At 31.2% G+C, this 25,846-nt stretch overlaps 3 protein-coding genes and 2 non-coding genes across 5 annotated transcripts; 4 read left to right on the forward strand and 1 right to left on the reverse strand.

Annotated features, from left to right (window-relative positions):
• Positions 1 to 7,481: 7,481 nt before the first annotated feature.
• On the forward strand, positions 7,482 to 7,874 carry LOC114411402. The gene has a single exon (XM_028375095.1). The coding sequence runs from the start codon at positions 7,482 to 7,484 to the stop codon at positions 7,872 to 7,874; it is 393 nt and encodes a 130-aa protein (XP_028230896.1).
• A 1,851-nt stretch (positions 7,875 to 9,725) lies between these two features.
• Positions 9,726 to 9,921, reverse strand: LOC114413840. Its single transcript, XR_003666986.1, has one exon. It is a non-coding gene; the product is annotated as a U2 spliceosomal RNA (small nuclear RNA).
• Positions 9,922 to 13,594: 3,673 nt separating this feature from the next.
• LOC114413455 (RING-H2 finger protein ATL20-like) lies at positions 13,595 to 16,378 on the forward strand. Its single transcript, XM_028377879.1, has 2 exons — positions 13,595 to 14,642; positions 15,780 to 16,378. Exons 1-2 carry the CDS (start codon positions 13,886 to 13,888, stop codon positions 16,235 to 16,237), a joined length of 1,215 nt encoding a protein of 404 aa, XP_028233680.1. The 5' UTR covers positions 13,595 to 13,885; the 3' UTR covers positions 16,238 to 16,378.
• Positions 16,379 to 16,476: 98 nt separating this feature from the next.
• On the forward strand, positions 16,477 to 21,016 carry LOC114411403. Its single transcript, XM_028375096.1, has 6 exons — positions 16,477 to 16,499; positions 17,338 to 17,740; positions 17,861 to 17,930; positions 18,760 to 18,866; positions 19,593 to 19,761; positions 20,614 to 21,016. Exons 1-6 carry the CDS (start codon positions 16,477 to 16,479, stop codon positions 20,634 to 20,636), a joined length of 795 nt encoding a protein of 264 aa, XP_028230897.1. The 3' UTR covers positions 20,637 to 21,016.
• Positions 17,337 to 17,409, forward strand: TRNAA-CGC. The gene has a single exon. It is a non-coding gene; the product is annotated as a tRNA-Ala (tRNA).
• Positions 21,017 to 25,846: the final 4,830 nt, after the last annotated feature.

A 25,846-nucleotide genomic window follows, 5' to 3' on the forward strand; every position in this document is an offset into this window, starting at 1 on the left:
AAAATCATTTTCTTTTTTTAAGATTTCTTTGTTTTGCTTTTTATACTTAAAGTGTTATGATAACACTTTAAACCGTAAGTGTTTTAATCAGTAAAAAAACGTTAAATTATAAAACAAAAAATGCAGAAACTAAAATAAAGAAAAAAAATTGCAAAAATAAAAATAAGAAAATGTTAAATTACTGGTACGAAATATAATATATATATATATATATATATATATATATATTTAAATCATTAAAAAAAACATAAACTCCTACTATGGTATTAGATTTGAAATAACAGGTCTAGCTTATAGAATGCCATAAATTTAAATTTCCATATAAATCCTATTTTTCATGCTGTATAAGCGGTGCTGCCATGGTGACCGTGTCTAGATAACTAGAAGCATAACATTTTTATTTGGGTATTTTAACTGATATCCCTTATTGATGTCTAGATAAGTACGTGTTTAAAAATTAAATTTAACAGATTCTAATAGTTGGATTTAAAACTACACAGTGTATTAAGTGCTTAATAATTATTATTAAGTACGTGCAATATCTGATTTTATAATAATTATTTTAAAAATTATAACAGGGTGATTTTTAATTAGTTAACACTAGTATAAATGAAAGTGTATAAAAATTGAATATAAAAAATTATTGAAATGAGTATTTTAATAATTTCAGGAGAAAAAAAACCTAACCGTGTTTTCAGGAGTATTTTTTCACTTGGAAACTTGCTGATCAAGAAATTCAAAATTTTGTCTTTGTTGCCTTGTTGCTTTGCTCGTTAAAAGCAAAATCTTTGCAGTATATACTACATGGGGAGACACAGATGCGAGTTTTCACGAGAGAGAAGCTAAAATTCTAGAGAGAGATGGTGCATTGCTTTGCTTCCCGCGTTTGTGCATAAATTTTCTTATGTGTGCAAGTCATTCACAGTCACACACCTCAAAGCTCCCACATTTGTTCGTAAATAACAATTCTAATTGTCTTCAAGATCTTGCATTCTCCACCTTCTGGGAACTCTTACCTTCTTCAATCAGTTTCAAAGGTTTGAACTTTACAAAATTCTCTAGTAAAACTGCCCATCAGAGCCATTGGTGTTTAAGAAGACATTCTCAAAGTACCTATATCTACGACATTGGCAATACGTGCATCATTTGGTAATACTCCAATTTGTCTATGATTAGTAGATAAAATGATTTCTTTCATCCAAACAATTCAGTTGGAGTCAGTACACAAAGATATAAAGTTATTTCTTCAAATTACTCTTCATTTCTAAGTTCGTAACTTTCGCAGTAATTTTATCATATTACCTACCAAATAAAAAATTTGTTCAGGGAAATCATCTACTTCTCTAGAAATAATCAATTTAAACCCTTTAATTATTTTTGTTAGACCAATATATTGATAAAAGCTTCCGCTACGAAAAAAAGGTTGTGATAAGAAACACTCAATTTTTCATGCTCTTGCTACAATTAAGCGATTTGGGCCCGCTTGATTCATTCCACTTGTTCATTATTCTTCATAACAAGGGAATCTTGTGCTTTTTATGATTTTTGTAATATGAGATAACAATAGTATCCATTGATTGGTTTGTTTGAAATTGATTGTGATATGGTAAAATTTCTTATGTGTGCAAATCTACAAGAATGAGATAACAATAGTATCCATTGATTAGTTTGTTTGAGATTGATTGTGATAAGGTAAAGTTCCTGATGTGTGCAAATCTATGAGAATGAGATAGCAATAGTATTCATTAATTGGTTGGTTTGAAGTTGATTATGATATGGTAAAGTTTTTCATGTTTGAAATAATTAGTATTTACCCTCAAATTTGTTGGGAGAGAAATGATAAGATTTTTGTTCTCAGAATATTGCACCGGTAATAAACATGTAATTTGATTCTTTTATGTTAGATTAAAATTTTACTTAAACTTATTTCTCTAACAATTTTACATTAGTTTGCTATCTAGTATATATTATATAGTTTTGAAAATATGTATTTAATAATCAACAATTTGTTGACCACGGTTCAATCACAATTAAACTATTGAATCTCTGATCCAATTTTTAAAACAACAACAAACAACCACTTAGCCATATCCCATGCCTTAGTAATGTTGTTGATGAGGTGTGGGTAGAGAACACGATTTTGTCCATGATGAATCCTTATATGCAATTAAACAGAGTAAATGAGATATTAATTTCAATAATTCTAGACAACAGCTTTTAACTATCATGGGCATACATGCACGAATTAGCCCCTTCATCTGAAAGAATAAACTTAAAACTATAAAAGCATATAGGGGACAGATTACGCTTAAATGGAAATTAGACATAAAATAAAAATAAAGGGGAATGAATTGATAATAATAAATAAAAGTAGGAAGCAGAGGCTGTTTGGAAACTTGATGCGGGGGATTCTTTTCAACGCCTGAGCTCCACCCATCGCTGCTTCCTACAAACGCACTTTTCCCATTTCGCAATCGATTTATTGCGTTAGACAAGCCCAACATTAGGGCCTCTCTCATAATATGCAATAAACATGGTCTTTGATTTGATAGTCCCACTCACTTTTTTAATCTCTCTACCCCCTCTTTTTGAGTAAAACATTAAAAGATCAAAATACCCCTCATTGTTTCTATTTTGAAACCCTACCTCCTGCATTCGCATTGCATTAACGGTTTAAATTTGGTGTAACTCTCTTATAACTAAATTGATTTTGGCTTATAACTAAATTGATTTTTTCGCATTGGATAGATATTTTTGTATATAATTATTTATTTTAATTAAATAAATTAAAATTATGTTATTATATTTTTCAATAAATTAAATCAATATAAAATAATATCCAATTCGATTTAAATTTCAAGATAACAATAAAATTATAATACTAATATTTTCAAGATAGTAAAATTTGTTAGAACTTAAAATAAAAATTTAATTTGAAAATAATAACAATAACTATAATTAAAATGAAATGTATTTGAATTTTAAATAACAGCATACTCATATAAATAATAATTTAAAAAAGTTAAAAAAATATTTTAAAAAATAATTCCACTTGCAAAAATTGTGTGTAGGAATCCTTATTTATTTATTTATGAGAAAAGAGAAAAAAATATAAGTGAAATACTTAAGAGATTAGTTTAAATGAGTTTCACTTTTTAAGATGGGTACTTTAATATTTATGAGTACAATATTAATAAGTATTTTAAAATATATTAAGTAAGAAATATTCTTGCCACTAAAATTAATTAAGAAATACTATCACCTTATTAAATTATTACAATCATATTCTTAAAATGCTGATAATAAAAATCGAGTTCGAGTATAAATTCTCATGTGTCTACTACTCTAATCAACTCCTACCATTATTAGCCTGAATTAGTGAATAATAATTACAATCATTTAAAGTAATTCTTATTTTTTTATATCTTTTAATAAAATAATAAATATATTTTTATTTAATATTTTTTTATTATTTCATTAAATTCTTAGTACTTTATCTAAAAATCTAAATAGTATTTGCAATTTTCTTTTATGGAACGACAAAATTTAAAAACCCCGTCGTGCCATGCTCTGCGAAAAAGGGTCAACGGAATATGAAAACTTTTGTTTGCAACGAAATTTGTGGACATATGATATGATAAAATGAGTAGTACTAGGGTTGCCGCCATGTGTATCACAACTTTAACAATCCATGGAAGGAAAACAATTCTCTTTATATCCATGGAAGGAGTAGTACTTCTTTTATTTCTTTTATTTCTTCTTTTGTTATAATATTGATGACGTGCTGGAATTGAAATTTTAATTTTTAATAAACTGTTTTAATTTTTTATAAGTTTCATTTCTTTAATTAAGAGTTGTGGTATAATTTTTTTTATGCATTTATCGATTAAAAATATTCTAAGTATGACTTCTAAAATAAATATTACAAAACTCAACAGTCTTACTATATATAATAGTTTTTTTATTAAGGACAATTTAAAAAAAAAATCTTCAATCTATCAATATTTTCTAATTATATTTATTTATTTATTATTGTTATTATTATTTTATTTTCAATTACAACAACAAATCTTAAATCTAATATCTCATGTAAAATATCAAATTCATCACCATTAGACTGACTTTAGTGAATCCATTTTGTATCACTACTATGTTCTTAATTAATAGTTTTGCAATTTATATTTTTGCACAAGCTTTTTTGATAAAACTTTTTATACCATTAACCCAAAATATATCACGCACAATAACATAGTTAACCCAAAATCATAGTAACACACAACTGGCCAACTGGGTAGTAAAAGCTAACTATGGTTTCGAATTCTCAGCTTAGTATAATTTTTTTCTTCTTCTTTTTAGAAGAGCTTAGTCTAATTTCAATCAAAAACGCGTTGCATAATTTCTCTCTGACTTATTCTTCGTATCACTTTCTATGATGCCATGATATGATATTCAACAGACTGAATAAGAAAGCAATGGAAAATGAGTCAATGTGATGGCATTTTTTCAAGTAAAAAACAGAATTTAACCACGTAAATGAGTTAAGAATAGTTTTTAATTTTCAACACGCGATTGCTTAAATTGTTTGACCAACTTCCACTGTTGTGTCTTGGGTTTTGGTAATGCTGTAGTTACGAAATACAACTAATCATTACCTTCTAAATGCTCCTTTTGTTGGGCAAAAACACCAAAAAGGGTCACTTTTACATTTTATTTACCAAATAGGGGCTGTTTTGCAATTATTTACCTGGGGGGTCTGTTTTTTTATTACAAAGCCCCCCAGGAAGGCGCTTCCATGGAGCACGCGACACGTGGCACAGTGCGGCGCACGAGACAGCAGCAGGGTAGCGCCCCTGACGCGGGCGCGTCTGGTAGCGCCCTGCTGCTGGGCGCGACTGGTAGTGCCCCTGACGCGGGCACGACCCAGGCGCGTATTTTTTAAATATATTTTAATAAATTAAGCTGATTAACGATTAAATAATTTAAAAAAATATTTGTCATTTAATTAAGTTTTCTAATTTACGACGAAACTCAATTAAATTGTCATTTAATTAAGTTTTCTATGGTATAATATGAATTTTATAACTTTATAAAATATGAAATTTCCAAGTTATGATCTTTTGTTTCTTAAAAAAAAATAAAAAAGTTATGATCGTTTGGAACTTTATAGCATATGACAGATGACTCATTGAATTGATAGTAAAACATTGATTCAGTACGTTGGTTTAGTTTAAACGTCTCTTAACATTAAAAAAAAAAGAAATTAGATTTAGACCCACTAAAAAAATACATTTTCTCCCAGACTCAACGGAACTGGGAAGGGGGGCGTGTATTTTTTTTTAATTTAAATGTTTAATTTTGTTAAAATACAATTTTTGTTCCTCTATTCTCTTATATTTGTACTTTTAGTCCCATTATTTTTTAATGGAGATATTTTATTTTTTACTTTTAAAAAATCAACAATTTTAATTTTTGTGATCAATTTTAAATGTTGACATAAGTATTCTATAAACCTTAAGTGATAACTATTTATTTATTATGTACATGTCAAATATTTTATTAAATTATTTAATCGTTAATCAGCTTAATTTATTAAAATATATTTAAAAAATACATAGGCGTCTGGGTCGTGCCCGCGTCAGGGGCACTACCAGTCGCGCCCAGCGGCAGGGCACTACCAGTCGCGCCCAGCGGCAGGGCGCTACCAGACGCGCCCGTGTCAGGGGCGCTACCCTGCTGCTGCCTCGTGCGCCGCGTTGTGCCACGTGTCGCGTGCTTCATGGAAGCGCCTTCCTGGGGGGCGCTTTGTAATAAAAAAACAGACCCCCTAGGTAAATAATTGCAAAACAGCCCCTATTTAGTAAATAAAATGTAAAAGTGACCCTTTTTGGTGTTTTTGCCCCTTTTGTTGCATACCAAGTTTTATATTTAAGACTAAAATACATTTTTTAGTTTTATATTATTTTTATTATATTTAGTTTTATCTACTATTTTTAAAAAAAATAGTCTTTTATATTTTTTGAGTGAGTCCAAATAATTCTTTCAAAATAATGATCATTTTTTATTTTGAGACATAATTTTGAATTTATTTTAACTAATTTAATATATGAAACTTGTTCCATTAAATTTACATATTTAAAAACTATATAGTATATATCTCACTATATGTTTGAATCAAATAGAGCCATAAAGGTGATAAAAGTGGGGTAACAAATGAATCTCATGAAAAAAAAAAATCACATTAAATTTTTTCAATTTTTTTTGCTTCCTTGCTAAATACACTTTTCACGTTATTTTATCATGTTTATGATTGTTTTTAGTTTGAATATCATTTTGGTTATATACGAATCTAATGAAATAAATTTTATATATTTAATTAGTAAAATAAATTGTTTAAAATAGTGTGTCAAAATCGAAAAAAATCATTGTTTTGGAAATAATATTTTGATATAAAAGACTAAATTAAATTTTTTTTAAAAAAATAAAGGACCAAACTCAATATAATTAAAAATATAAAAAAAAATAAAAATATATTTTAGCCTAATTTTAATAATAGGTCCTTTATAATGGAGTCTGTAGAACATAGATGCCAAATTTTCTTCTTAAATTTGGTACTTGTATCAGTATATAATAAGATATAACAAATTATAGTTTATTTCTTAGAAGCACTTCCAATTTACTACTGCCTTCAAATCGGGTATTCCCTCCAAGTAGCCTCCCAATCCCAAGGTACATGATTATATTGCAATTCTTGACCATCTATGTTACTCAGCACTAAACAGTTAATTTGATAACTCAATTGTCTCTGTCACTGATGCCATCACACAAGACTTACAAGATAAATTAAGTTGGACAAGTCTTTCACGATAACTAATCAAGCAGCAGGGGAGAGGTGATTTCGAAGGCATAGCTTAAACCTTCATACACCATATGTCCATGAATACAAGATTAAACAAAGCCAAAAATGCTTGTCTTAAATGGACATTGCCACATAGTCCCACTTTCTTGAACTGGTCACAGGCTGTAGGGGTGGCCCTCAACCCATATGTATATTGACTCTTTCAACAACGAGAATATAGTCTTTTGAAGTTCAGTACGTAGATGCAAACAAAAGGGAAGAAAAAGTTCCCTGGTTTCAATCAATAGAATAAAAACAAAGGTTGAGGGAGCATCTAATTTGACATCCAATCACTTGAATCTTGACTAATAGATTTCTAGTCGTCAATAATTTCATGGGTTGATGCCTAGGCCTCTCATTGGCTAACAAAATTTCCAAGGTAACTTAACACCTTTTACTATTATATATTTTCTTTGTTTGCCCCAGTAGACACTTCAGGCGAGTGCTCTCAGCCATACCAAATATTAGTATAAATTCACTCCTCCCTACCCGTTTTGCTCAACACTAACCAAGCACTCTTTCCTATCTAGTAACTAATTGTGCCTTCCCTCCTTCCTTGATAAAACTCAAAACTCTTGTTAATAAGATGATTCGTACCATATTTGCTTGCCTCAATGGAAAAGCATCACATAAAAAATCTAAACTAGAGCCACTGGAAGTCACAAAACCTGTTTATAGAGATGAGTTAACCAAAAAACAAAGGCTAAGGAAGGCAGTGAAGAAAACTGTCCGTTTTGCGGAATCAGAACCTACCATTTTGGGAGAAGATAGTGAGAAGACAAGGTGTGTTAGTGGCAATGAAGTGGGAGGAAAAGAAGGGATAAGAGTGAGGATCAAATTGACAAAAGAAGAAGCTGCACGGTTGCTATCAAAATGCAACAATGGAGGAATTCTCGAATTCGAGGATGTTGCTCGTGAGCTTGTGTTGATCCCTGTTAACCGAGTTAGCATTGTGTCCGATGGCACAATCAATTTGTAGTAGTACTGGGAAGCTATTTCAAGCTTCTTCATTTGGATGATTGCAATCCTTCTCTTTCTAGCTCCTACAATTATTACATTTTATTTTGTACAAATTAAAAGCATGATATATTAAGATAATTATTTTCTTTTTCTTGATATTAATGTCGAGGTAGAAGTGATGAATAGAAAGTAGACACACATTATATTCAGAAAAGCAGCTTAATTTAAAGTAACCAACAATCACATGAGAAAATGGTCTACAAATTCTACGCAAGTTATGGGAAATTATCCTAATTCATGTGTCATATTGGCGTCATACTTTGTTTATGGGATCAATTAGCTCACCCAGCCTAAGATCTTTACGGCCTTCAATATGAGGACTATCGACATAAGGTGTATCATGAGACCAAAGCCATGAGTCATTCCACATATTAATTTGCATACCATCTCCCAGTCACCATCTAATGCATTCTACTTATTTCTGTTGCTTTCTTCCAATGAGGGAAGGAAATTTCTGTATAGTGGGACTTAATATTTTTTTCAAATATTTTCATGCTACTTTATCTCTATCAAACAAGCCAATTTTCACTCTTTCATTTTTTTTTAGTATAACCTGATCTCTCCTTTTATATATAAATTTAAAGGATACTATAGAAGTAACTCATAATAAAGTTTATTTTTTAATAAATATTTATATATTAAATTTATTGATTCAACTATGACATATTTTGATAGTAACTCAGTGATCACACACACTAAATTTTAGGCAAATCAAATATTTGTACCAAGTCTTTTGCTAGTGGCACAAGCGTAACCAATAGCTATTCAGCAACAAAAGAACACATTCGTAGCTGCTTCTTCTCAAGGCAGCCAGCGTTAGATTGGAACCATGTGTTTGAGATGAGCAATCAGAATTGTCTTTTGAAAGGGACAGTCTTGAGACTGATTGCAAATCTCTGTATGATGCAACCGAAGAGAAAATGTCGTTAAGGACACATGAGAATTGGAAAGGGAAAATGTCGTTAATGATTTTAGCTTGAAACTTAAATGGAAGGTACTGAATTTCATTTGTAAGTCCCTCATAGATATAGACAGTGTTGCACACTGTACAGCTAAGTCCCACATTTGCCACAAGTTTACTCTACTTCGCTAGAAAGCCCCACATGGATGTTGTAGCTATCATTTATAATCTAGACAGGGATAATCTTTTGTTATTTCAAGCTACTCTACGACTGTTCCAAGGTTTTTATAACCTAACCAATTGAACTGGAACAACCATTGATTTTCTGATATTTTTTTGCAGGTTTTATTGGTTTAGGTTTTTAGGATGGTTTCCTGTGTTTTAGGCCAACTGGGATTTCTGCAAGTTAGTTCCTTGGGATCTATTTTAGGCCACAATTAGTAACTGACTTTACCCAATTTGAGCATTCTGAGTTGAATTAAACAGAAATTTAGCAGACATGTTCTTTTTGGGGTATTTGAACTATGTTTGCAGTGGGTCCCAAAATTATTACAAATGTGGAGTTGGTGCAATTCACTACTATCAAGTTATTGGTGTTTAGGCTTTTGGCATTTTAAGACTGTTTCAATAGCAGAACCGCTTTTTTGCCCAAGCAAAATAGAATATTAACTCCGTATTAGCACAATCTATAACTCACGAAAGGAGCTTTATGTTAGCATGTTCTGTGTATGTAGACTTATGTTAGGAACTCAGGAGACAATATTTTAACAGAAACTAGGTGAGAACACAAAAATTATTCAGTGGCATGAATTCAAAACCACCAAATCAACTAGAAGGAGCAAGACAACGTAAAAAGCAAGCTAATACTGGGGAGAAACAATGTGAAGAGCAAGCTTAAAAACTGATTAGGTGGGGTGCGCCAGGCCCGTGCAATAGTGCAACGCATGGACGACACATGAGAGCCCCAATAGCAAGCTACTGTAGTGGACCCTCCCCCTCAAAAAATTAATTTAATATCGTGTGAACCGATGGTCCACATATCAGATATTAAACTGATAAGAACAGATACTACACTTGATCTTAGCCAAAAGGCCGAGAAAGGTATGCTTTGCACAATGAAATAATGCTTGTTTTATACTTCAGTCTTCAGTGCTTGTTATTTCTCTTGAGCGATGTGGGACTTCATTACATCAATAGCTTTCTAGTTTCTGTAGTATTTGCTGGGACTTCTCGATTAGCAACTATCCAAGTCTAACAAATCTTGTTCTAATGTTGGATAATGGATGTCCTCAAACACAATTAACAAATGAGTCTGAGTGAAAAGGGACAGCATCACAACATATTACTACAGGATAGGATAGCTGTTTGATTCAAGCTTGTTGCTTGCTTCATAGTATTAAGACTTGGGAAAACGGACAGCATCATAACATATTAAGACTTGGGCCTAAATTGAGTTACACTGTTCTTTTGACCTCAAATTTGGAAGTCAAACTTGGTTTGGTAATACAAATTTGTAGGAGCAAATCATGGCTTAAAAGCTCACTCCAACTGGTATTTCTGCAAGTTAGTTCCCTTGGGATCTCTATTAAGCCACAATTAGCAACTGGCTTAACCAATTTCAGCATTTGAGCACTCCGAGATTGATTAAACTGATTTTTTGTGGTAGACAAGTTCTTTTTGGGGTACTTGAACAATGTTTGCAGGTTGGTCCCAAAAATATGACAAATGTGGAGTTGGTGGCTTGGTGCAAGTTAGTACTCTTCTACTCGAGATGTGGATGCTTAGGCTATCCTTTTAAGACTAAGGTTTCAATACGAGAACCATTTTTTGCCCAAGCAAAATAGAATATGAACTTAGTCCCTTATATTATTAACATAATCTATGACTCTTCAAAGGAACTTTATGCTAGTTTAGAAACGGTCACATGCTCTGTATATTTACATTAGTTACACAATATGACTTGCCTAAGAACTCACTGGGAGAGAAAATTTTAACAAGCAAAACTAGGTAAGATCACATAAAGATTCAATAATCATGAGTTCAAAATGTTGCCAATATTTTATGTTAATTTGATTGTACGTTTATTTTTCCTTCTTTTATGTTAATTTAATTTTATATTTCGTTTTCTTCGTTTTTGTTATTTTGTCGAATAGTTGTTGCAGTGCACCATCTTTCTCAAAAGTTTCATATAGGCTTTCACTCTACAGATTCCTCTTGAATTTTTCATAGGAATTTGATGTTGATAGGGTGTGAATGAAATTTAGTGTTGTGTTGTAAGGTGTGAATAAATAGAAAATCGTTCATGAAAAATAATGTCTCAAGATTGAATCAAGAAATAGCCTACTAATAATTTTGATTAAACACTTTCAGACTGGTAGCTCTTTTGGTCCTCTGTTCCAGTTTGATATAGAAATTACTTTTCAAATTACATTCCACTAACTTTATACATTGTGGGAGACTTTGAAAGGCTGATTTGTCACTGGTAATTGAAGTTTCCTACACGGACAATAGTGTACCAAGTATCAACTCTTATCCCGTTCTTCTGTGCCCACTAAATTTGTATGTGTATGTGCATATTCGGCTTGCTTAATTTTGTTCCTAGCTGAACCATCATCTTTTAGCTTGTCCTTCTATGGCCTCCTTTTACTTTGAGATTTTTCCCAAATGTGGTTGAGATCCTAATTTGTTTGATTTTTTTATTGGTTTAATTATTATTTTGATCTCTAAACTTTATTCTTTTGACTCTATACATAAAGGTTATGTTTAGCAATGTATTTTAGCAAGTTTTTTTTATTTTTTTTTACTAGTTAAAAACTTTGTCTGCCTATTCGAGAAGCAAGTCATTTTTAGTATGTAAACTCTTTTAGCGGAGTATGTGAAATTTTTAAACTGTTATTATAAATTATCATATTAGTGGTTTCAAGTTATCATAAACTAATCTTAAGGACATAATTTTCTAGTTTATGAATTAAATTAAAAAATATTAGTTTAAGGAGTTTCTTAAATTTTTTTAATATAATTTTAGGATCAACTATGTAATTTTACTTATAATTATACATAATAAAATAAAAATTGTTTATCGTGGGCCGTGGCCCAAACATACAAATAGTTGATTGCAATGATTTGATACAAACCAAGCCCAAATTATAAAGGACATGGCAGGATAGCAAAGTCAGTTGCATTAATTAAACATAGGTATAAACTATAAACATATTTAGCTCAGTTAATTATTTAAACATGTCAACAAGCTATATTTAAAAGATTTTTTGAAAATAGTTAAAATCTTAATTTTTTTTAACAAAATGGTCACTTTCTCAATCAACTCCAGTCACAACCAATCCAAAATTTCAATTTTGTTTAAAACGTAGTTGTTTTGTTTCAGGGTTTTGGTGAGTGTGCCCAAATGTTTGCAATCCTGTTCATATGGCTATTGCAAACATCATAACTCCTTTTTCCTATAGCAAATACCTTTTCACGTTGTCACTTTATATTCTTTGTTTCTTCTATCATTTTACTTTTGCATATGTCTGTTTCTCCCTTACTTTATTTTACCTAGAAGCTCCACACTATTGATGCATTTTGCAAGTTCCCTCTCATTCCATTCATAGGGGGTATTTTGCATCTCTTGATCAATTTGAGTGATAAATTTTAAATATGTTTGTCTTGATTCCACATTGATGATGACTACCAAAGTTGTCCCTTTTGGTTTCCACTTTCACTCATATGATGATAGAAGTTTGGAGGTTCATAAGCACATGTTGAGGGTGAACAAGGAATAAGAACAAATCGTTCTCACAAACGATATCAATATTCTACACTAACCCAAGTAATGAATAGATACTTTGTGAATATATTGTGATCCTTCAAAATGTAACAAGTCTTGGTGTCGTAAATGGTGTCACCTTTTATAGGCTAGTCTAACATATATATTACTGTTTGTCTTATCAGAGATCTATTTATGTGATAAGGTAATTATTTGATGTTGATGAACAATGTTACACAATTATCTATTGGCGCCTTGCGAGTAGTTATGTAGTTATTGTGTAGCTTATTTCCTCCCTTGTGTGAGCTCTAGATCTAATGAAATATTGTTGGGCTGTTTGGTGAGTGGGTAAACTTAATGACTGATTACAAATTTGAGTTGAGGTCTAGAACAATTAAATTTTATGTTAATTTAGTTTGTACAATTTTTTTAACTAATTTTTTCCATTAAATGTTCTAACTATAGTTTTTATAAACTATTGTTTTTTTTACAGATGAAATAATAAAAGTTTAAACATGTGCTAGAAATTTGTTAATAAAATAAAAATATTATTATTATTATTATTGAATTTAAAAAGTTGGTGGAATTTCCTCAGAACTCCTTGTGCCTAGGTGGGCTGTTTAATAAGGTTTAATTTGCTTATATATATAAAAAAAAAAGTTGGTGGAATGCATGAATAGTCTAACTAATATGATTAGACAATTCCTTTAATTAGCTTAACTTTACTAGTCAAAAGGATCAATCAGATGAGTTGCTGTGTCAATTTGAGGGTGACAAGGGGATTCATCTTGCTTGTGTATTTTACCATAAAAATGTCATAAATTGTCTTATAAGTTTTATGTGCAGCTTAAGTTTCAAGATATACTGTAGAAATTTTTATTTTTCTAGTATTTTGTTTCAACTGGTGTGGGAAGACTTTTTTTTTTTTGTTCTGCTAAATAAGACTGAAATTTTGCTAAGAAAGTTTAATCGCACAAACGCACCGCTAAGGATAGCTGAAGTGTGAAGCAGTGAATCCGTGGTGAGAAGCGGCTCCAGCAGCATTTTCTTTCTGTCTCTTGGAATTGGTCAATTAGGTGCGGGACCATTTCAATGAGAATGCCACGCAAGAACGCTTGCTACTCTATTCTCCGAATTGACCATTGTTGACAATTGTAGTTCATTAAAAAATTTGACTTGGGGCTTCCATTTCCACTTCTTTCCTCCCTTGGTTACTTGTTCTAATGAATCACAATTAAAGAAACCAACCTCACCCACCCCCACACTTTCCACTCTTAATTATCCCCCTTCCCACCCTCTCAAATCAATGGCTCCCTCAGCCATATTATTATGTGCTTTTTGCATCTTCCTTTCCAATCTCCAAAGCACAAGAGGGAGCAAACAGATCAACTGCAACACCTTGCGTTGCGGCGATATAGATATTCAGTTCCCTTTCGGTTTGAGAGGATCCAACCAAGATCGTGGCTGCAGGTATTACCCAGTTCAAAGCTTCCAACTTTCGTGCCTCCACGGAGGAACACAAACCATTCTCACCCTCCCAGGCTTCGGTAACTTAACCGTCAAAAGCATCGATTACGAATCCCAAAGCATCCGAGTCAACGACCCAGATGGGTGTCTCCCGAAACGGTTCTTACAAAAGTGGAGCCTTTCGGTTTCGGATTCACCTTTTGTTTTAAACCCCATGATTTATGGGACAATTCCCTTTAACCTCACTTTCCTGCGATGCCCCTCCAACGTGACGGACTCGTCTCAATACCCCTTGGTGCCAATTTCGTGCCTGAGCAACAACAGCAACTACTCGGTCATAGCTTCGTGGTCGCAACCTATTATGTCGTCACCCTCGTTGTCTCAACAGTGCCAGGTCATGTCTCGGGCTCTTGTCCCTCTCCCCGTGTTGGACATGCCCATGTGGCCCTTCTGGCCCGATCTCAACACTGATCTTGATTTGGTTTGGACCGAACCCGATTGTAGGAACTGTGCACTCAGTGGCCAAGTTTGTGGGTTCTCCAAGGAGAAAACTAAAACCCCTCAAGTTCGGTGTTTCGCTAGGGACTCCACCAAAGGTATGTTCGTCTGTGCGCGTGTTTTCTTTTTCCTGTTCAATTTTCGTTCTGTGGCTATGTTTAATTCCCAACAACATGCGACGTTGACGTTTATTTCGGATGGTTGAGGTTGTTTGTCTAATCTGTGGTTTGGTTGGTAAGGGGTGGCTTTCACGATTGAGGAAACAAATAAGCATCGCTTTGTCAACTTCAGGTTTAATGCCAACAAAAGAAAATGAATGGTTTGGCTGTGCTTGAAGTTGACACTATATATATAGGAAATAAAAATAAATGCGTTCGTACTTTAGATTTTAGAAGAAACATTTTAATTAAGACAATATATGTTTGGACGAGAGAGATAAGAGATCGGCAAACTAGTACTGAGTAGTAACAATTATATGTGATAAGAAAATAGAGATAGAAAAGAATGAAAAATATTAATTGGGTGTTATATTATTGGAGTTTTCAAATATGAATAATGTTTTTAATTAAATAGGGAAAATGTCCAGTGAGAACGAGTGGATTTCCTTTTTTGTTGCCAAACTTCAAACGACTGAGTCTCTTTTTTTGTTGCCAAACTTTGAATAAGGAGATTTTTTCATGGGAGTGAGGGAACCAGTTTGATCAAAGTACGGTAATATATTATGGGAACATGGATATTTACTAGCTAGATCTTCCGTCTCTGGGGGGTTATGACCGTGAGAGGTTTTCCTTTCTTGTTTTTTTTATTAAGAGGTAAGCGGTTAGGTGATTTGATATTTTGACTTTCAATTGTATGAAAATGGACTAGAGGCATCGTTTGCTTAAAATAAAATTAGGACACTTGGCACGTAGTCATGGATAGTGATAGAATAATAGAACACAAGAAGCATGATTCATGATTAGTTGAAGAATATGACAACAACTAGAAGAAATACTATTAGAGATGAGTTAGTTTCTTTCAAAGCGTGAGGCATGGATTATAAAATATTATTAATAAATTCTCAAGGTTCTGTTTGAGCGTGTGAAGCAAAGGAAGTGTGATGAGTTTGGAGGCAGACCTCACAAAATTTTTAAATAGATATTTATAATTTACAAAAAAAAAAAAAGAAAAAGCTTCTGTAAAAGCTAACAGCAGTTAATATGAATAGTATGATGAGATGTTCCTTATATACACAGGTCTTTCAAGAAGTGCCAAATATGGGTTAGCAATAGGAGTGGGAATACCTGGACTCTTGTGTCTAATCGGGATTTCTTGCTGTATCTGCGGCAAGCTAACAAATCGTCGACGTAGCGCGGATCTTCCGGTGACAATTTCCCTAGAACCCGTCCCTTTCGTAATGGGACTGGACGGTGCCACAATTGACAAGTATCCCAAAACTCTTATTGGGGAGAGTGGGCGCTTACTGAAGCCCAATGACAACACCTGCGCAATTTGCCTCTCTGAATATCAACCCAAAGAGACCTTGAGGAGCATTCCCGAATGTAACCATTATTTTCACGCAGATTGCATAGATGAGTGGCTCAGATTGAATGCCACGTGTCCCTTGTGCAGGAATTCGCCTGAGGCATCTTCCACTGCTTCTTTTTTTTCCTTGTCTCCCACTTCTTCATCGTCCTCTCGGTCTCCACAGTAAATACCCTTTTTATATATATATACTTGATGTAGTTGTAGATCGAGAGTGCTGGTGGTTTCTGTGTTACACTTACACTGTTATAACCTCTCTTCTTTTTTCTCTCCAAAGATTAATAATAAGGATCATCTTATTTCAAACTTATGGACGAGAGGAGCCATAAAAATCTATTTAAACAAAATAAAATTCAACCAAGCCCTGACGATGGAGAATGAAGTTTAAAAGAAAATTAACTTCAACTAATGGAACTTTCCATCAAAGCAACGTTTAATCAATAAATTAAAATAAGGCTGTACCAAGAAAGAAAAAAAAAAAAAAACTATAACAAAATGCCGACATGCTAAACAACAAATAATGCGAATAAAAAGTTCCCTAAATTCGAATGAAATTTTGCCTCTTTTAAAAAATAAAGTAACCTTACATCGAATAATCACCAGCAATACTATCATCATTTTCTTTAAAACATTTGATAATTATTGTAAAATTAGTGTAAAAGGTTTGTTTTCAGTTTTACTGTATAATTTCTGTGTCTGTCTTTATGTTTACTATTTAATAAACTTTTATTAAATAAGAACTTATAAATTTGATTGTTGAGTTTTGGAGAGTCATCTTGAACCATTTTAGAACAACTGCATTTTTTAAATAATAGTTTATACGTTCTTAAAATGGTTTTATTTTACTGTAAATTATTTATTTTGATTACCCTTATCATAAAGTAGCATAATCAGTATAATACGTTTGTTTCTGTAAAAAAAAAAAAAGTATAATACGTTTGGATTTTCTGTTTAAGTAACCCCTGTGACGAATATAATCACCAACAATAACATGAATATGGTTTCCTTTAAAAAAAATAATTATTGAGAAATTAAGAAAAAAAAAAGGTTTGTTCTTAGTTTTACAAGATACCTTGTGTCTCTGCATGCACTTTAAAGTTAAAAATTTAGCTAAATCTTTATTTAATAAAATTTTATTAGATGAGAATTTATTTACAAATTTGAAGAAGAATTGTGTTTTCTAAATATCAGTTGATACGTTCTTAAATTAGTTTTGTTAGGAGAGTGAATTTTTATTTATTTATGTTATTTTTAGGGTAAAAAATAAAGGGGGTGTAGCTCATATGGTAGAGCGCTCGCTTCGCATGCGAGAGGCACGGGGTTCGATTCCCCGCACCTCCATTCTTTTACGGTGCACGCAACTCCAATTTTGCCCTTCCACCACCCTTCTTCTTCTCTCCCCAAACACACCAACACTAACACTCCTTTTCCCTCTCTATTATTTTTCTCAACTTCCTCACTCCCCAACCATTCGAGCTTCCGTGAGCCAGAGCCACAATGGAACCTCCAACGTCACCGCTGCCAACTTATTGGACCAACAACTCTTCCTCCGACGACGCCTTGCAGATCATCGCCGACAACTCTTCAGGGTTTAGCGGCCGTGTTAAGGGTTTCTGACGCTCTTAGGGTTATTAGATATATTTGCGAAGTCGGCGTTTCTCCTGGTGAGGAGGTACGCTTCAACACTTTTTTCTCTGAGGAAATGGCATTACACTGAATCACTTCGCATATATTCTGTCGCAAAGACTGGACTTGTCTTTGACGCCTATGTTAACCTTTTTGGTTATTGCAGATTCCGTTTGGGAAAATAGTCAAATGCCCTAGCTGTCGGATAGCTGTAGGTGTTGCACAGCCACAACAAGGTATTCTGGTATTCCCCTGCCTTTGCCCAATGTTCATTCTATTATTACTTTGGTTATCTATGTAGTTCACTGATCCTTGTTTCCGTGGATATATCATATTTTTATCAAGGATGGGGTATGCTTGTGCTTCATTCAGTGTGCAAAAATTGTGTACATTCCCCTCTCACACTGAACCTAGTTCCCTTGGGCATGTTGATAAAAAGATGACGCAACTACATCATTGCCAAACTTCTATTCCATTCTTACTCACGAGTTCCTTGATAGGATGTTTGTTTTAATGTTGTCAATGAGGGTCATTCTTCAGTGTGTACAGTACTAGAAGTGAGTTGTTCTTGTTAATGCGAAGTCATTTTCTGCTATGGTCTTTTGTTGAGATTTGCGAAACTATCTTTTTATTGATTATCCTAGACATCTGTTTTTGGATGAAACACAGGGTAGGTCTCTCGTGATTTTCTTTTGTATTTTACTACTTGTGAATTGTGATTATATGATAGTTTTAAGGTCAACACAAACATTTCTGCTGCAGATAGTATCTTGTGCAAAGTGTCGTTGCCAATACGAACTTGTTTTGGGAGACATAGTCAGTATTGAATCAGAAGAAATCAGGTTGGGGTTGGTCATATAACAAAAAAAAGTCTTTTCATTATTTGATTTTGGATTTCTATTAATCCATGTATTTTATATCTGCCATGGCAAGCACCATACATAAATTGTTCCAGTGTTTGCTCTCCCCTCCCCCTCTTCATTTTGTTGTAGCCAATGCTTGTCTTTTTTTTAATACAATATGTATGTGTATGGTGTTGATCATGGAAAATTCACTTTTTCTAAGGATCACCTCCTGCCGAACGCAGCATGGACATCACCGCATGGGAAAGGGGGTTAAGATACGTGAAATTGATGAAGCAAAGCATTCCTGCTGCTGTTCACTCTATTGTGGTATGCACTCTCCACTCACCTTTTGACATCTGATCAGTAGGTTGTCTTCTGATGAATAGTTGTAGTTGAGAACTTATAAAATTTGTGACTAAGTTGATTATTCAGTAGTGAGCACCCAGTGAAACAAGGAATACCTTTTGATGTCTTATCTTTTTCAGACCTCTACTTTTTTATTTTTACAAATACATGCCAATTGGTCTAGTAGTGGAAAATTTCACTGCAAACTGAAAATATATAATTATGATCTTTCAAAATAATTTTTTGTATGCCAATGTTGACTGTTGAGTCGTAATAAATGTTGGAAATACTTCTGCTGTGATATTCCCCCAGCCAGGACCTCATTGGAGGTACCTGCACTGGGTAAAGGTTTCATTCCCAGCTTTAACTTTCGGCATTTCTCGTGTTTATACAATGTTCTAAGCCTGTTGGTTGATTCTTGTTTTCTTTTCTATGATTACTTGTTCCCATCTTGATTGATTGTTTCAGCCAGTTGATTTGTTCCACAAGTGAATATATTTTAGTTGGTTATCTTTTCTTATCAATATGGAAATGGGCTCATAGATTTGAGAGACTAGTGCTTCATTTATTTGTTTTTTCCTTTCAATACTAATTTGTTACTGAAATAACCTCTTGTCAATTACTGATATCCTTACCTAACACTTCATTTTTCTGAAGTCTCACATATATTACCTCTTAACATCTATCCTTTCTTTTCCTTTTGTTTAGGTGCAGACCCCTTCTGGTCTGACTCGCACTCATAGATTTGCAACTGAAACAGTTGATCTGCCAGCACAAGAAGGCGAAAGGGTAACTGTTGCTGTGGCAGCTCTGTCTAATGTATATAGAAAGGTGGGCCCCTTTAAATTCAGTCCAAGGGCCCCTGATTTCTATCCTGGTGAGGCTATGTCCATAACAAACTGTAGAAGCATATGTTGTATGAAGCTTTTGATGATGCCAAAAAGATGAAAGCTATTCAAGATTGATCAAAGTCAAGATCAAGAATTCAAGAGAAACGATTAACAATTATTCTCTTGAATTCTGGATCTTGACTTTGATCAATCTTGAATAGCTTTCATCTTTTTGGCATCATCAAAAGCTTCATACAACATATGCTTTTACAATCTTCCCCTTTTTGATGATGACAAAAATCTGAAAATAAGATAAACGATATACAATTTGTAATGCGTGCATTCATCCTTACTCCCCCTTAAATTTGGAATTTATGGCCTAGTTTTTAGATAAAATCTACCCTTGGTTTCTCTCCCCTTTGGCAACATCAAAAAGCCAAAAAACAACAAGAGAAAAGAACAAAACCAAAAAATATCCAAAACAAGTAGCTTAACTCATCCACAAACTTAATCAATCACAGCATAAGTCAAGCAAAGTCTAAATATCCAAACCAAAGCAAAAGCCAATCAAAGGCTAAATATCCAAACAAAAGCAAATCATAAACTAAATATCCAAGGTATGTACAAAAGAAGTCTGATGATGATACAAAATAAAAGCAGGTATTATATACCAAAACAGAAATAACAAAGTCATCGAAGCATATAACTGTGCAATTTACAAAAATTTACAAATGGTACTTCAATATTGCAGTAAATTTATAAACATGACCAAATCAAAGCATAGTTAACATTGGGATCAGGGAATTCGAAGACTATTATTCGAAGACTATTTTCATGCCAGGTGTGAAGCATTGGTCTGTGCTTTGTTTTGTAAGTGTTCATTTCACTTTACCTCGCAGAGAATACAAGCAGAAGCCAATGATGAGGCTGAAAGACTTCTTAGTTCCTAGCCCATGCCTTTGGACGAAGTATTGAGTTGTATGGATGCATCTGATTCGTGTGCTGTATCATTAGGCAAGCTTCACCTCCCAGCCCAATGATCTTTTTCTTGATTGAGCAAAAGAGCAATATCCAGTCACCTGTGTCTTTTAGCAGGCAAGTTTTTGAAATTTTGATGTCTTAGAACAATCACCATTATGTCACCAGAAGGATTGCATTGTATATGATCATCTCTGTCATCTAATGCAAATATTTGTTGCCACTAAAATGCGCCCTCGCAGCTCTCTAACCCAGGGGTCAAAGCAAAACAAAGGGCTAGTCCAACCCAGGTTGAAATACAAATTATTCATTATTCACAATCAATTAGGACCACATCGTGGCTACCTCTCACAATGACACCTATTTATTTTATAATAAATTGTAACGAACTTATTTTGAATTTGACAACGTCGGTGGGTTGGGCATTTTCGAAGCTTTACATACTACAGCCTACAGGTCAAACTGGAGTCTCTTTTTTCTTTTGAAAAATGAATTATCCAAAAAGAGAATATGCTACCTCTTGGCTTAAACGTTATTGTTTGACAAACTAGTAAAACTACAATTTTCTAGTAATTTATCGTAACTTACTTTACTATCGTCTTCTTTTGAAAGTATCGTCTTTATTCAAAGTACCACAACTTCTCTTCTTTTAACAAACAAGTGTTCTTTACTCAAACGGGAAATTTTTTGAGAAGCAAGTTACGCATCTAAAATTTTAAAAGTTTTTACTAGAAATTATTGAGTGTTCTTTGCTAAAAAATTTTTAAAAAATGCTAAGTATAATCTTTATTGCATTATTATAACTTATTTTTTCTTTTCTTTTTGTTCCTTTTCACATCCAAAACAACACTTTTTACCAATATTTTTTTGGTATACAATGATAATAACAAGATTTAAACTTACGATTTTATGCAAAGTATTTAATCTTTTCATTACTAGAAGCATGAAAAAAAAATCAATACTAGACCAATCTCAGTAAGCTACACTTGTTACTAATATGTATGAACCTATATAAGTAAAAATAGACGTGTAAATCCAATGGAAACTTGAAAGTATTGTCCAACCCAACCCTTTGAGTATTGTTACATTTTTATTATTCAATTGAATTAATTATTAGCAAGTTATCAAATTAAATTAACTATTTGTCAAACTAATACACTTAATCCTAATAGTTGATTTATTCATGTGCTATATGCATAATTTCTCTGAAATACCACAAGTTTTGGAATGGTAATATGATAAAGTTAAGTTCAAACAAATCCCACATCAAGAAAACGGTCATAAAAAACAATCAATAAAATTGCATGTTCAAGAGTTAAAGACTGAGACAAACCGGTAGATGTCATCCTATATTTTTCACATTTACATCAACTTGGAAAAAAAATCACATAAGACAAAAGTTTTCAGATTTTATGGAAACCGAATTCTTTATCAGTTGGATCAATCACTTTAAAAGTCGATATATAAATAATAAATACAATGTTCAACTATACTAATGTAGACCTTGTGGCTTTTGAAATACCCTTAAAACTACAATGAAATGGTTAAGAAAAAAGTTTTCATTAATTATTTATACTATTTTAATTAATCGTACTATATTGTATGTTAATTATGTTATTAATCGTACTATATTGTATGTTAATTATGTTATTCTCCATCATTTGAAGTTGAATAGGATTCCCCAAATTGAACTATTATGAATTAACTACCATTGCCAGCCTTGGTCAAATTTGTATACAATGATTGTTCAGATGATTCTATGTCTTATCAGTCTTCTTTTATTTTGGTTTTTATTCCCTTTGGGGCTGTCCTTGTTCATGCTTTTTGTTTTGCTCCCAAGGTTAGATTATGGAGTTCTTCATATTCTGATTCCATGTTCTTCTAGATACTGTGGCACTAATTCAAGGAGCAGAGAAGGTCCTACAACGATAAAGCTAAAAGTTTCTTCCTTACCTAAAGTGTTGCCAACTCTATTATAATGTGCCGGTATGGAACTCAAAGGAGACACTTGGCGTATGATGATTGTATTTGTAGTGAGGGCAGCTCCAAGGAGATAGAGCCACGACCTAACTTTATTCAAATCAAGAAATGACAAAAATTCAAACGATAAACATAATAAATTATACATCACATTAAATTTGGATTTGCTAGGCGATCATCAAATTTGGCAACAGATAAATTAGCCTTTTAGCCTTTTCTTATGATGAAATATTATTGGGTTGAGGATCATCCTCATCAAGTTGACATGTTGATTGCTACTGATGAATAAGGTTTTGCTTGATAAATTATAGCTCCATACATTTCTAAATAATAATAGGGTGTAAAATATTAAAAAAAAATAAAGATGTATTTACCTATAATTTAAAATGAATTGAATTTCTCAAGATGTTTTAATTTAAATTAAAAACATATGTATCTTTATTTTGTTACTTTTTATATTTTTTATTTTAAGAAAATTAAATGAGTAAAATTTATGTGATTTTTTTATAAATAAACTGAGTAATAAAAATGAATAGTTTTATAAAAATGATTATATAGTCTCATTTCTTTTTATTATCTGACGTACTAATGTTATCTAAAATTATGTAAGACACATGCAAGGGAAAAAATTAGATTAAAAGTTCATTCAGAAATCCTGAGTTTAGGAACGATGAACACGAAATCCCTAAAAGGCAAAAGGTTTGGGAGGTAGAGGATATTTTTATTTGAAAATACAAGCATGTTGACTTTGAAGAATCAAGCTTGTAAAGTTAACATTTAGAGTCAAAGCTAAACATTCATAAATGAATTAAAGAGCATAGCGTACGCACCAATTAAGTTAAAGCTAAATTATAATTTTAATCTCCTATAATTTTAAATTTATAATTTTGGTCCAAAAGATAAATGTTAATTTTGATGTAATATATTATGATGCTTACTTAAAACCGTTGACATCATATTTTTGTAGCAAGAGATTAAATAAAGTAAAAAATAAAAAGGATTTTAATAGAAATATTTCTAAATCAAAATATTTAGTCTCCTATTTTTTAAAAATAAACAATGTTGATTATTTCATCAGTTGATCATTTAAAGTCAAATATTAACTTTGATATAGCATATTAGTATTATTGTGCTTAGGTAGATTATCGACATGACACTTATATAACAAAAGATTAAATAAAGTTAAAAATAAAAAAAGATCTTGGTAGGAGTATTTTTAAATCAGGATGTATTAGTGTTGATGTTATATTTTTATAGATCGTTAACATAATACTTATGTGACAAAGGTTAAATAAAGTAGAAAAAAATAATAACAGATAAATTCATGACCTTTTTATTTAAATGTAAGATAATAAATCATTAAGACACGTTAACTTTATAAACATTATTTTATATGGATCACTAGTGGAGAATTTTTTTTCAAATTATAAAAATTTATAAATTAAAAGAATATTTAACATATAAATCTTCTTAAATATATTTTATTTTGAATAGTTTACCTATTTCATTTCAATTTTATCAATTTATAATTAAATTTCATAAATTAATATATAAATTATTTTATAAATTAATTTTAAAAAACGAATTATTTTTACTCCAATTATATAAATTAACATAATTGTATCAAATAATATATAAATTATGCAAAATACATAATTTTTTTAATATGTAAATTATTTTTATTCTAATTATATAAATTAATAAAATTTTAATATCTAATTTTTTAGGACATTTACATGTTAATATTTTCGTTTTAGTTATAAGAATATTTAGTAAATAATTTTTTAATATCAATTATATAACTCAAGAAATTACATAACTCAATATGTATATTTATAAAATAATTTTATATAATTTAGAAAATTTATGTGAATTTATTTTTATATGTAAATAATAAAAAATTTCATTTTAATTATAAAAAAGTAATAAATTTTTATTTTTATTTTTTGTATTTTTGATATATTATTTTAAATTTACATAATTTGTATAAATTACATAAAATAATTTTTTAAATAATCTATATATTAGTTTATGTAATTTTTAAAAAATTATAATTCAATAAAAAATATATAATAATTTATTATTTTATATTTATATAAAATTTTATAATAAAAATAAATACATGTGAAATTTAATACTAAATATATTTAAATATTAAATAATTTATTTTATTTTTAAATTTATAAAATTCAAAAAATAATAATTCTTGACTAATGATACATGTAAAATGGTATTTATAAAATTAACTAAACAAAACAAGTGTTTTAAATTTTTTTTGTTTTGTCTTTAAATAAAGGTCATGTGTTCAACTTCTATCATCATTATTTTTCTGTTTTATTTAACTTATTGTCATATAAACGTCACATCAATAATCTATATAAGCATCGATATGTCACATCTCAATATTTAATTTTGGATGATCAATTGAAAAAATAATAAAAATATTTATTCTAAAAAATAAGAGGACTAAATATTTTAATTTATAAATAAAAGACTAACATCATAAATTTAAAATTATAAAAAAACCAAAATTATAACTTAACCATCATCATCATCATCATCATCATCATCATCATAATAATAATAATAATAATAATAATAATAATAATAATAATTCTTCAATTCCACTATTTTTTCTCATAATTTAAGAAACATTTTGATGTATTTATTGAATTTATCTAACATCATTAAATAAATAACACATGATAAGAATAGATCTTTATAATATTTAATGTTTGATATATACTAACTAACTATATGTGTGTCTGGAATATGTATTTTCATAAACTTATCTAATATCATTAAATAACCCATGATAAAATATAATAGTTGGATTGAAATAAGATAAGAGAAAGATATAATAAATCTTTATAATATTTAATGTTTGATATATACTAACTAACTAATAATGTGTATCTGAAATATGTATTTTAATAGACTTGTCTCACATCATTGGATAGCACATGATAAAATATAGTAGTCGGATAAAAATAAGACGAGAGAAAAATATAATCCTTATAGTATTTAATGTTTGATATATACTACCTAACTAATATGTGTGCGTGTGTGAGGATCAAATAACACTACCTGGCAAATTACATTTTGACATCAATTTTTGGTCATCTATTTTTATTTAATTCCAAAGTTAAAAAATTTAATCATTTATGTAATTCA

Source organism: Glycine soja, chromosome 5 (assembly GCF_004193775.1).
Source record: "Glycine soja cultivar W05 chromosome 5, ASM419377v2, whole genome shotgun sequence".
NCBI lineage: Eukaryota > Viridiplantae > Streptophyta > Magnoliopsida > Fabales > Fabaceae > Glycine > Glycine soja.

What these genes read in the sequence shown, in the direction of transcription:
- LOC114411402 (XM_028375095.1), top strand. Translation starts at nt 7,482, where the DNA reads ATGATTCGTACCATATTTGCTTGCCTCAATGGAAAAGCATCACATAAA.
- LOC114413455 (XM_028377879.1), top strand. Translation starts at nt 13,886, where the DNA reads ATGGCTCCCTCAGCCATATTATTATGTGCTTTTTGCATCTTCCTTTCC. An exon ending in CGCTAGGGACTCCACCAAAG is followed by an intron (nt 14,643 to 15,779) that starts GTATGTTCGTCT and finishes TTATATACACAG; the next exon opens with GTCTTTCAAGAAGTGCCAAA.
- LOC114411403 (XM_028375096.1), top strand. Translation starts at nt 16,477, where the DNA reads ATGGAACTTTCCATCAAAGCAAC. An exon ending in GAACTTTCCATCAAAGCAAC is followed by an intron (nt 16,500 to 17,337) that starts GTTTAATCAATA and finishes TAAAAAATAAAG; the next exon opens with GGGGTGTAGCTCATATGGTA. An exon ending in GGCCCCTGATTTCTATCCTG is followed by an intron (nt 19,762 to 20,613) that starts GTGAGGCTATGT and finishes TTTACCTCGCAG; the next exon opens with AGAATACAAGCAGAAGCCAA.